This window comes from Heteronotia binoei, chromosome 9 (assembly GCF_032191835.1).
Source record: "Heteronotia binoei isolate CCM8104 ecotype False Entrance Well chromosome 9, APGP_CSIRO_Hbin_v1, whole genome shotgun sequence".
NCBI lineage: Eukaryota > Metazoa > Chordata > Lepidosauria > Squamata > Gekkonidae > Heteronotia > Heteronotia binoei.
The window spans coordinates 27,823,406-27,836,183 of record NC_083231.1 but is presented as its reverse complement, the minus strand read 5'-3'; the positions used below and the strand labels follow the sequence as shown (position 1 = coordinate 27,836,183).

The window sequence follows — 12,778 nt, the reverse complement described above, 5'->3', positions numbered from 1 at the left end:
AGGGAAGGGCAAGGAGAAGCTGCTGCGATTGGGGCTAGGTGGGAGGGGAAGGGAAGGGGCGAGGAGAAGCTGCTGCGATCGGGGCTAGGTGGGAGGGGAAGGGAAGGGGCGAGGAGAAGCTGCTGCGATCGGGGCTGGGTGGGAGGGGAAGGGAAGGGGCGAGGAGCAGCTGCTGCAATGGGGCTGAGTGGGAAGGGAAGGGGCGAGAAGAAGCTGCTGCGATTGGGGCTTGGTGGGAAGGGAAGGGGTGAGGAGATGCTGCTGTGATGGGGCTGGGTGGGAAGGGAAGGGGCAAGGAGAAGCTGCTGTGATGGGGCTGGGTGGGATGGGAAGGGAAGGGGCAAGGAGAAGCTGCTGCGATCAGGGCTGGGTGGGAAGGGAAGGGCCGCCATTTTTCCCCCGCTTCCGGATTTTTGGCAAGCAGGGGAGGAGGCTCCAAATCAGGGGGTCCCCCGCCTAGGTCGGGGGATTGGGAAGCCTAGCAATGGATTGAATCTAATGCGGAGTGGGACTTCAGTGGATCCTCAGGAATAGGATTAGGGCAAAGTGGGGGGGGGGGGCGCTCAGCTGAAATTGCCACACCTTCTTCTAAAGATGGAATTGGAGTTTTATGGCTAGATACAAGCCAATGTCAGCTATATCCAAATATCTAGTTATTGGACAAAGTCAAGTAACAAGCTCCTAGATCAGGAGTGTTGAACTCATTTGTTTTGAGGGCCAGAGCTAATGTAAATGAGACCTTGTTGGATGAGGCCTTGTGTGACACAAAATGTAATGCTAGATAGCAGAGATATAAACTTTATAAAGGACACAGACAAACACAATTTTTTTAAAAAAAAAAATTAAAACATGCTTAAAAATTTGCACTTGGTCTTAATGGTGCTTTCTTTGTATTTCTCCTGTTCAATCCAGGGAACTGGGCAAAAGAAGCTCTGGCTCTTTCCTTCCTTCCCCAGGGGACCAGGAGGGGGAGGATCCTCAGCCAATAAAAGGAAGAGAGGTTTGGCTCAGTAACTCTGCTGTGCAATTGAGAGAGCCTCACAAAGCAAGCTGCGAGGCAGAAGGCATCAAGAGAGGGAGAAGGAAGCAGATGACAGCCAGTTGCTTGGGGGCCTGATAGGAGCCCTCCCTATGCCACATATTTGACACCCCTGCCCTAGATATAACAAAGATCTATATAGAACAAAGTTAGAACATTTATTGCTTCAACACGGCTGCCTGCCTAAAGCTATTATATACAGTTTAAAGACACAACAGCAGTATTTAAGAAACTGATCTTTTATTTCTGAGCTTGAGAGTAAGTAGACTATTTACAGCACAGAAGTTACTAAAGAAGGTTGGCCAGTTTTGTGTAGTGGTTGAGTGTGCGGACTCTTATCTGGAAGAACTGGGTTTGATTCCCTATTCCTCCACTTGTAGCTGCTGGAATGAATGGCCTTGGGTCAGCCATAGCTCTCATAGGAGTTGTCCTTGAAAGGGCAGCTGTTGCAAGAGCTTTCTCAGCCCCACCTACCTCACAGGGTGTCTGTTGTGGTTTGGTGGGGGGGGGGAAGGTAAAGGAGATTGTGACCACTCTGAGATTCAGATTGGGATATAAATCCAATGTCATCTTCTTCTTTTAGCAGTTGTTCAGTGTAAAACTTGAGTGCCTTTTCCCTTTCTTTTCCTCACAGCGATCCGGCTGCTAAAGCTCTGTGGGAATCCTTACTGAATCTCAAGCAGAAAGAAGCGGTGATGGAAGTCAGGAGACACCTAGTGGAAGCCGCAAGCAGAGAAAATTTGCCGATCAAGATGAGCATGGGTAAGCTTTCAAGGGTGCGTGCCTGCGTGACGCAGCTAGCCAGTTCACCAAGCGTCACGCAGTTCATGCAGCTTCTCTTCATCTGTCTCCAAGCTTTTAATAAATTCAGATTATTCTCAAGAAGGTCAAGCACTAATCTCTCTGAAGGCATTTAGCTTTTAATGACTCTGGGGTTGTTAACATCTGAGGATCAGCCATGTGTGATGTGCTGTACAACTTGGTGATTTTAGAATCTTTTTTTTTTTTAATCAAAAATTGGACAGCTGTACTCTGGCCTACAGGCTGATAATATCCATACAAATCTATAATGTCATCTCTTATCTTCAGTGCTTTGAAGCATGTATGACGTGTATGTTTGTGTTGTTTGGCGTTCAAGGAGTCCTCTGCCCAAACATAGACATTCTAGAAATCCACTCAGGACTTCTTGCTCAATTCTCAACTCATGCCATGTTGCTTTCTTTGCTTCTAGTCTCCCATACCACAGTTGTTTGCATAAAATAGCTCATTTGTGTGAGACCACTTCAGACATCACCCAGCTGTACCAGAACAGGGTGGACAAGTGACTCATGCTTCCTGTTCCTCCATGTAATGTTGTGCCCCAACTTGCAGCCTCTCCCTTTCCTGAGAAATTCAGAAACTCAGTACCTACAAAGGCTTGCAAGATACAGAGGCTATGTTTGGGGTGTGGCACTGTTACTGAAGAACTATAACAATAGGGAGGGACAATGAAGAGGGTCAGTGATTGAATATCTGCTTTGCATGTAGAGTGGGGTGGCCAAACTGTGGTTCACACATGTTGTGTGCAATGCTCCCTCTAAGCCATGGAGTCTTTTGAGCAAAAATTTCACTTTGTGAACTACTAGCGTTAAAGTTGTGAGCTATTCCATAAATTAATTTGCTCTGGGCCATTTTTCTTGAGTTAAGACAAAAATGTGTGAGCTGGAGACCAAAAATCTGTGAGCTAGCTCACACTAACTTATCTTAGAGGGAACACTGGTTGTGTGGCTCTCAAAGCCCCCACCACCACGTCAGCCACCTTGGAGAAGGCATGTTTCTTTAAATCACTTCTCCAAGTCAAGCCAGCCAGCAGCTTGGAGAATGCATTTAAAGTTGCTTTCTTTCCACGTCCCCAGAGCCAGCGCGTGGAAGTAGGCAAACTTGGCAAATGTCTAGGGTACCAGCTCCCAGCAGGGGCAGGGGACAGGCACCCCCTCCCCACTCGTGCCATCCCTGAGCCTCGTCACTTCCGTCTGCAGCACCCGCCAAACTCAGCAAGCGCTGTGGAGGGAAACTGACCAGCATTTTTTCTTGGCTTTAAGGGGTCGGCTCCCCCAACCCCTTAAAGCCAAGAAAAAATGGGGCTTTCTCTCTGGAGCACCCACCAAACTTGGCGAGCACTCCAGAGGGAAATTGACCAGTGCTTTTTCTTGGCTTTAAGGGGTCGGGGGAACTCCCACAACCCCTTAAAGCCCCCCCCCCAAATGGGGCTTTCCCTCTCCAGCGCCTGCTGAGTGCTGCAGAGGGGATGTGCTGAGCGCCCGGTGTGATGGCATCACCTCTTGATGATGTCATCATGCCGTGCATGCCTTGTGCGCACTTGAAAATCTACTGGGGAGGGCACACGTTGGGGTTCTGCCTCGGGTGACAGAACCCCATGCGCCGGGCCTGCATGTCTCTCACACATCTTTTTCCTTCCTTCCTTCCTTCCTTCCTTCCTTCCTTCCTTCCTTCCTTCCTTCCTTCCTTCCTTCCTTCCTTCCTTCCTTCCTTCCTTCCTTCCTTCCTTCCTTCCTTCCTTCCTTCCTTCCTTCCTTCCTTCCTTCCTCCTCTCAAACATATGATGTTTGTGTCTTGTGGCTCTCAAACATCTGACATTTATTCTGTGTGGCTCTTACATTAAGCACATTAGGCAGAGTAGATGATACTGACCTTGCCTGACCAGTGGCCTGATGTAGCATAAGGTATTTCATGTGTTCAGCCCAGAAATGCATGGTAATGGCACCTCTGAAGTCCCTCAGAGAACCCCATGTTCTTCCCTTTCATGGTACCTTTTTAGTAACAAAACAAACCCAAATAGCTAAATGTGATCAGCAGCCATCTTATGATCGTGATCAGTTGTTTAGAACTGAACTTATTATATGTGTTTAAGAGTAGGGGGCGTGGTGAGGATGAATTATTGCAACCCTGACGAAAACTAATTTTCCATTGTGCTTACTACTGACTTCCAAATCATCCACTCATGAACCATTAAAACTTCCGTAACTGCAAAGGTCATATAAAATCAAGCCTTTTAAAAAGTGTTCAAAGAGAAAATATGAAGCGGTAAAGCCAGCAATGATGTATGGGGTTACTTCAGCCATTATTTCCAGTATCCTGCAGAATCAGAGCCCCGGTAGATAAAGGCCCTGGTGGGGGCATAAATATTTAAGAATGTCTGTCTCATTCCCAACCGGCACCCAGAATGGAGAGTGATGGTGATTCCCCTGACGAAGAAGCAACGACCACATTTCAGGTTCTACGATATGCTTGCGTTAGTGGTATATTTCTGGAACTGGGCTAATGATAGGGTTGCCGGTGTCCAGGTGGCAACTGGAGATCTCTCACTATTACAATTGATCTCCAGATGACCAAGATTAATTCCCTTGAATTAAATGGTTGCTTTGCAGGGTAGATGATATCGTATCGTATACCTACTGAGCTCTCTCTCCTCCCCAAACCCCACCTTCCCCAGTTTCCCCCAAGCCGCCCCCCCCCCAGGTATTTTCCAACCCAGAGCTGAAAATCCTACAAATGGAGCAGGATTTTGAGGAATTTGTGGCTTGGGTCAAGAATCTCCTGGCCTGAGTTTGGGACAGTAGTCTTGTGAATGAATTTAGTCCAGGAACACTAAGCATCGGGAGCAAGCATGAAACCTCTGGGTGTGGCCAGGGCTAGAATAAATACTAGGAGGAGGGACGGTGCATTCTACCTCTTGCATATCTGGCTTGAGCCCTTGTTCTCTCTCTCTCTAGGTCTTCCAACTAATCTTAGATTTGTATTAATGTGTAGCTGCCTGGCTCTGACATAGGATAAAGGCCTTGCCTCTGCATGTATGACTACATGCCTTGAATTCAGCAGGAGCTCACAGGAGCACAGCTCCTGAACCTTTCTGAGGGTTCCCCCTCCTCCTCCCCACCTACATACCCTGTCCATTGAATAGTAGGTGGAGCTGCATAACAATCCCTGGATGAGCTCCATCACTTATTTTTCTACAAAATGACCCCTGCAGAAGATGAAATGTGGATTAGAGCCACAGTGGGGCATCTTGTGGCCATACCCCTGACTTTCCAGCCATGTCCCACAAGTCCTACTGAACCCATGCCTCTTCAACGGTTGGAAAGGTGAGGTCTTCTAGAAGCAGGTAGAATTAAAACACAGCAAACCCCTGCCTCTCTGGCAGCTGGAGAGGCAGGGGAGCCAGGAAGTCTTCTCTCTCCTCCATCCCCCCCTCTTGCTCCCTGTCTCCCCAGATTTCCCAGTGCCCCACCACCCCAAAATTTCTGGCTGTGCTTTTGGTCATGGCTGTGAGATATGGACCATAAGGAAGGCCGAGCGCAGAAAAATAGCCGCTTTCAAGCTGTGGTACTGGAGAAGACTCATGAGAGTCCCTTGGACTGCAAGAAGATCAAATCAGTCAGTCCTAAGGGAAGTCAACCCTGACTGTTCCCTGGAAGGTCAGATGCTGAAGCTCAAATACTTTGGCCACCAAATGAGAAGGGAACACTCACTGGAGAAGAGCCTGATGCTGGGAAAGACAGAAGGCAAAAGAAGAAGGGGACGGCAAAAGATGAGATGGCTGGACAGTGTTACTCGAGGCTTTTTCTGAGCAGGCATGCAGTTCCGGCTGGTTCGGCATCAGGGGATGTGGCCTAGTATGCAAATGTGTTCCTGCTGGGCTTTTTCTACAAAAAAAGCCCTGGTATTACTGATGTAACTAGCATGAATTTGAGCAGACTTCAGAGGATGGTGGAAGACAGGAGGGCCTGGCATGACTTGGTTCATGGGGCCGCAAAAAGTCGGATTCAACTGTGTGACTGAACAACAAAAAAACAAAGCCTGGATCTTTGTTGCAGATAACCTCTTTTTTTTTTAACCTGTTGTACTACCGTTGTTGACTTCTTGACCCAGCAAAACATCAGAGCACTGCTTCTAATCACTTAAGGCAGCTGGAAATGAAGTAGAAAACGTTGCCTATCGGCTGCTTCCTCTACTTGGAATAAAAATATGCAAGTAGCTTCCTCTGATCCAGATGCCTTTACTTATGTTATAGGACACCTGCTCTCAATATGATTGTGATAACGGAACGCATTCTCTGGGTATCTTACTTTCATGTGTGTAGGGCTTTGAGTGGGCTGGAATACAACAGATGGGCTGTTAACCAAGATGGGCAAAAATCAACATATTACATCAGTGATTAGAGAATGTCACTGGATGTCAATTTGTTTCTGGGCAAAACTCATATTGTTGGTTTTGACCTGTAAAATCCTATATCAGTGGTCTTCAATCTGTGGGTCAGGATTCTCACGTGATTATCAGAGCTTCCCCACACCCCCTCTCCCCAGTTTGGTCATCAGCCTCTATAAAGCTGCCATTTTTTGCACAACTTTAGGAAGGACCTGCTGCTAATGAGCATGTGTTGAGATCAAGGGTGCCATGCTTCCTTGCACATCCACTCAGATGGGTTGGGGGTTTTTTGGCAGAAAAAGCCTAGCAGGAACTAATTTGCATATTAAGCCATACCCCCTGATACCAAGCCAACAGGAACTGTGTTCCTGTGCATTGCTGCTCAAAAAAAGCCCTGCGCTCAGAAATGCAGTAGCTTGGCATGGAAAGTCAGCAATGAGGGGATTCCTGGATGACTCTGACCTTCGCTTTTCCCTCACTGTGGTATTTATTTAAAATATTTACATCCCGTCTTATCTCTTTATACCAAGGTGGCCAACCAAGCAACACATTACAACAAAAACATAATAGTCCATTGACAAGGTAGAAACACTATGTGGGTTTAAAAATGCTGATATTTTCTGCCCCAGCTTTCTTGATCTGAGCCCATAGGCCTAGCCTTGACACTGGTAAAGCCAGAACCACTTTACTTTTGGTTTGTTTTCATTTTCATAGTAAGTCACCCGTCATGACTCTAATGCAGGGGTGTCAAACTCATCTGTTATGAGGGCTGGACCTGACATCAATGAGACCTTGTCGGGCCGGGCCATGTATGTCATAAAATGCAATGTCAGGTAGCAGAGATACAAACTTTATAAAGGACACAGACAAACACAAAGATTTTTTTTAAAAAAAACTTAAACATGCTTAAAACATTAGCAGTCATTGGTCTTAAAGGTGCTTGCTTTGTGTTTCTCCCATAGGATCCAGGGATCTGCGTAAAGGAAGCTCTGGCTCTTTCCTTCCTTGTCCAGGGGACCAGGAGGGAGAGAAGCCTCAGCCAATAGAAGGAAGAGAGGCTTGGCTCAGTAGTTTTGCTCTGCTACTGAGAGAGCCTGGCAAAGCAAACTATCCCTCCCCGCCCTCTAAGGGAGGAGCCTCAGCCAATGGAGAAAATAGAGGTTTTGCTCTGTAGTTTTTGTACAATTGAGCAAGCCTCGCAGAGCAAGCTGTGATGCAGAAGGAAGCAAGAGAGAAGGCAGTAGATGACAGCCTGTTGCTTGGGGACCTGATAGGAGCCCTCCAGGGACTGGATTCGGCCGCTTGGCTGCATATTTGACACCTCTGCTCTAATACTTGCAACTCATTTGGTCCTGGCCCTGCAAAAAATGAAGTCCATTATCCTAAATTACCTAGTACTGGGAAATTGAAAGGACTTCCTATTTCCATACGACTTTAAACTCTTCAGTGGAAGTTGTTCTGTGCATGCACCTCTTTTAGAAGCAAGGTGGTGAATATCAGACAGAAGGCCTCCTCTGTGGTGGAATTGACATCCTTCATCAATTTGCCAGACATCTATACTGTTAGCATTGGCACATTGGCAGTTTCTTTTCCTTTTCTCCAAGGATTTAGTGGGATTTGATTCTGTTTTCTGTATTATGCTGATCTCTAGTTTAGTGTTTTACTTTTGAGATTTATATATTTCTTTTTGTTAGTTCACTTGTGAGCCCTCTTGAAGATTATTGTCAAAAGATGAGGTAAAATATTTTAAATATGTAAGTAAAATGTTGTCATGGTTTGCAAACTCTGCTGGGCCATTCATATAACTGGCATATGAAATAGTTATCGAGGTTGTTCTGAAGCACTGTGTTGTTGATTTCCAGCAACTTAAAAATATGTCATATTTTTGGGGAGGAAAATAATATTTTTCCATGGGGAAAACAATGTGAATTCACTATAACATCTAAACTTCATTTAACATCAAATCTGAATTCTTTCTTAGAACCCAAGTAGTTGGGAAATTGCTGTAGTATTCTTGATGCAGAATTCTGTTGAATGTTATTGGTCAGCATAATAGATGCAAAAATTATTAATGTTCTTTCTCTACTAATAATAAAGCAAAAAAAAAGTGGATCTCTTTGGTGTGCAAACCTCTGCATGCCAGGAGTTTCTTTCAGGCCAATTGCAGCTATAGAAAAAGGAGAGATATATAGCAATGTAGTCTCTTCTCAAAATTCATGAACCACTGGATTCAGGGACAGGTAGCAATGAGCAGTTTCTGATCGCTTCTCAAAATACTATGCACTAATAGTGTTTTTCACATGGATTTTGAATGCCTAGGCTACAGTCCTATGGGATTATCATTGAGTAATGCATATGTGGGTGTTCTGGCAGAGAGTTTTATTTTATTGCATTTATATCCCGCCCTCCCTTAATGGGCTCAGTTTACAGCTTGAGTAATGTTAATTATTGAATTAACATGTTGAGTGAAAATTCCACATGTCACTGTGTTGGCCACCATGCCATGCCACTCTCTTCATACTGAGTGCTCTAGTCTAAACCACTGGTTTGAAGAAGAAAAGGGACTGAAATGGAGGGTTTTAAATATATATATATTATTGTGTTAGCCTGCTTTCAAGCTCAAACAGCCTACAGGATATTGTCACGGCATGCCATAAAGGTAGTGATGTGCTTCCTGCTGCTGTTCTTCCGTTGTGTGCACCTGTGCACATCCAGTGGCAACTCCTGGTAGGAATGATACATTATGGGATATATATGCAAGGGTAGGGTTTCTTGGTAACAGAAGGCATGCCCATATTGGTTCAATGTAATCTTGCCTGTGTCCCTCAGCAAGTTCTTTCAGTTCTGATCAGTGGTTTTGTTGCCTTCCCCCTGCCAATTGGACAGGGATACAGCTGCCAAAAAAGGAAACCCTCTTCCTTCTTTATACCTACCATAATAAACTACTTCACTATCTTCAAGCAGCCATATATATTTAAAAAAAAATCAGCAGTGTTTCAGGTTTTAGAGCAGCTGTCCAAACTGGGCAGACCAAAGGTGAATGGAGAGCAGAAGTGGGTGATTGACTCTGCCATCTGAAATCATTGCCTTTCAGTCATTCCTCAGCTGATGCTATAAAAATGTGGAGCAACTAAACAGCTGAGTGGGTAAGGGGAAGGGCAGGGTGGTGACCCATATCAGCTCATTGTTCTGCATGGAGGTGGCTACTGCTGACTTGTTACCATCTGAAAATACCCTTTAACTTTCCCCCCTTTGACAATTGGTCGCTGAGAGCCAGCATGGTGTAGTGCAGACTCTAATCCATGGAACCGGGTTCAGTTCTACACTTCTCTACATGGAGCCTGTTGGGTGACTTTGGGTCAGTCACAGTTCTCTCAGAGCTCTCTCAGCCAGAAAAAAAATGTCTAGCTCACCACCTAGTGTTGCTAGTACTTCAAGCAGCCAAACAGTCTTCAGATCTCTTGGTTATATCACACACAACGTCATATTTATTAATTTGTTGCTGGAAACTGTTTCCCTCTTATCAGGGATTTTGGAATGGAAAGAAGAGATCCAAATGTGGTTTCAAAATTCTTTTTTGTACGCAGATTTTGTATGTATCTTAGATTTGCTTCAGTTTTCAAATTCAAATAGTGAACATTACCATGAAAGTTAAACATATGTAGTTTTAGTCCATTGACTGCCGGGCATTCTGTCCCCCGAGTTATATCATTTTCTAGCAACAATCACACACAATGGATTTAGTTAATACTCTCATTCAGAATTCAGATTTGAAAAGATTTTTCTACCTTTTGAACTCTTTGGTGCCTTTGCTTAGTAGAAGGATTGGTCTTTTCTCTTTAGAAGTGTAACTATGTTACTAGTTTTAGGAAATTGTAACTCCCTTGTAACTACTACCCCCAGGCCAAATCTGAACAAAACCAGTGTTTGTTAGCTATAGAAAGTGGTAAAGGGTTGGGGTGGTGTAATGTTGCGCCACTCCTTCAGCGCCTGCATTCTTAGAGGACATTAGATTACATGGAATAACATTTTGAAGACAAATTCTGCTGAACTGATTAAATAGGATCCAGCATCTGACATTGTATTCAAAGGGGGAAAATGAAATTCCTAATAGTAAAACTCTTTTCTAAAGAATTAGTCTTCAGGTTTTTAGGCCCAGGTTCTTTCCATCTTTCAGCTGAATATGCATAAGACAATCTTTTAAACTTTTTACCACGTTTCTCAGCTGTTTTTCTTTGTGTCTTTCCTGCTTTTGTTTGTTCATCTTTATCCTTCTTTATCTTTGTCCTCAACTTTTATTCAATTATTTAAGTATGTTAAACCTGTTTTTCTTGTCTGAGTGCTCCGAAGTGGCTCACAAAAAGAGGAGGGGGAGTAGAAAAGGGCACAGAAACAAAATCAGGGCAGGGCTGGATCTGCCAGACTGAGGTCGTTTTCGCACTCACCTTAATCAGCAGTGACGACCCTCTTCACCGCGCAGGATCTGCGCGGATTTCGCACTAATTTCCACGGAGCACCCAGAAGAGCCGGAAAGTCCCGGCGCTTTTGCGGCGCAAACGGAAACCGCCAAAAACCAGTTTCCGTTTGCGCCGCAAAAGCGCTGGGACTTTCCGGCTCTTCTGGGTGCTCCGCGGCAATTAGTGCGAAATCCGTGCAGATCCTGCGCGGTGAAGAGGGTCGTCGATGCTGATTAAGGTGAGTGCGAAAACGACCTGAGTCTTTCAAGTGGCTCCACTAGGCTTGCTAGCCCCAGGTCCCAGCAGGGGATCCCCTCATTTTGCAGGCTTCTCCCCACCACCAGCTAGCTGGCCAGCAGGGAGAAACCCTGCCCCTTCACCCACCATCCGCCTTTACATCTTGGCAGACTAGGAAAAAAAGATCAATCACTTCTCTCCCAAATTAACTGTCCATTCCTTCTTCATGAGTATACATAATGAAATCTCCGTGTCAGGGATCTTTCTGACAAGGCTTCCACTACTGGATACACAATGTGAGACAAAAAGGGACAGAACCCACAATCTTCCCTGTCAATTATTAAATTAAAGCAAGAAAAAATTTAAAATACCCTGTCAGTTTCTAGATATCCTATGGAAGTCCTATGTAAAATAGCACCTTTCTGTTGCATTTTGGTATGACCAATAGTAAAATCTGTGGTAGGGCCGTGTATATTGAAGCAGGCTCCCATGAGACTTCATGGGCAGTGTAAACCTTCTACCAGGGAGAGCACAAAAATTGCTTTTCTGAGAATCTTAAGATGTCCACTCCATCAATTTCTTTTGCTATGGATCTTTACTTTTCCCCATCATGTGAATATCTAACACTTTGTCCTGTGAGGAAAAACAAAGTCAGAATTTGACACAATATGGCCTGGCTCTCACTGAGAGGGGCTCCATACAGAGAACCAGCATTGTACCCCTCCCTCTGGTGTTTCCTGCCCAATGCAGGTCCTCCCCCAATCTCCTGCCTATCATAATGAATGACAGTTTGCTGATTATTTAATATATTCGACCCCCTTCAGATTTCAAGATTGTTGTACTGAAAGGTCACTCAAATTACAAGCTTGCTGGAATAAGAGATAAATGGAGTTTCATGTAGTATTTCCGATGTATCAGTCTTGTAACTGCAAATTCAAAGTATGCTCTGGGATTTCCCCCCATTTAGTGAAACACTGGTTCAAGACCTTTTGTTTAAAATTAGTAGCAAAAAAAGTAGCTCTTTTATTCCACTTCCCTCCAGACTTTCTTTTTAAAATGGCCTATAACTGAAAAAAAGTTGTTATTGCAGCTATCCAAAGGGGAAATCAGATTTTCTGAAACTGAAGTCCTCTTATTTTTCTCACCGGGCTTCACCAGTTTAAAGTATTTTAACACACTTGAGGATATTAGGTTCAGAAAGGTAAGTCTGAGAGCTATTCAGGGTACAGCTTCCCAAACAAAGAAGGGTTGTTCCCGCTGCAGAAGCGTGGCTGCTTCTTTCCCAATCCTCACTTCCTTTGCAGCCCCCTGATGCATATCTTAGTGGATCTTCTGAAAGTGACGGTCCGTGATGCTTTTGTTCAAAGCTTTGCTATTAGCATATTATTTGGCAGCAAAACACACTTCGCTACAAACCTCCTTCTGTGGTTTCAGAAATGGGCTGCCTTCCCTGGCAGTTTTAACAGAGGGACAGTAAACCTAGACTGAGCCTGAATCCCCTTTATTATGTCCCTTTATTGGCATGTTGAATGATGGAAGCTGAAACACCAGAAGGATAACAGTAACAAAGTGCTCTCTTCTGTTACTCTAACCCTCAGTTAATGGAAGAAAGCCTTCTCAGTTCTGTCCTAGTAAAGGATGCAGAATGCGACCTGCAAAACCGAAGCATCTGCTCGTTTAAAGAGGATAAGGCAGACCTAGCCCATAGTAATGATCTACCGAATAACAGCAGGCTTTGTGATAGATACTGGATAATGCTACTGTAAGGCCCTTGAGTGATTCATAACTGTGAGTGAAAAAATCATCAAGGGAAATGGCAGGCTTGTTGGGCTGAAGGTAT

The 12,778-nt window shown here is 44.8% G+C and overlaps 1 protein-coding gene across 1 annotated transcript in view; it reads left to right on the top strand.

Moving 5' to 3' along the window:
* SCFD2 (sec1 family domain containing 2) overlaps nucleotides 1-12,778 on the top strand; it is a 241,667-nt gene that overhangs the window by 26,147 nt on the left and 202,742 nt on the right. Inside the window, exon 3 of the mRNA XM_060246351.1 lies at nucleotides 1,674-1,801. Within this exon, the coding sequence (XP_060102334.1) occupies nucleotides 1,674-1,801 (128 nt within the window). The remainder of the gene's footprint in view (nucleotides 1-1,673; nucleotides 1,802-12,778) is intronic.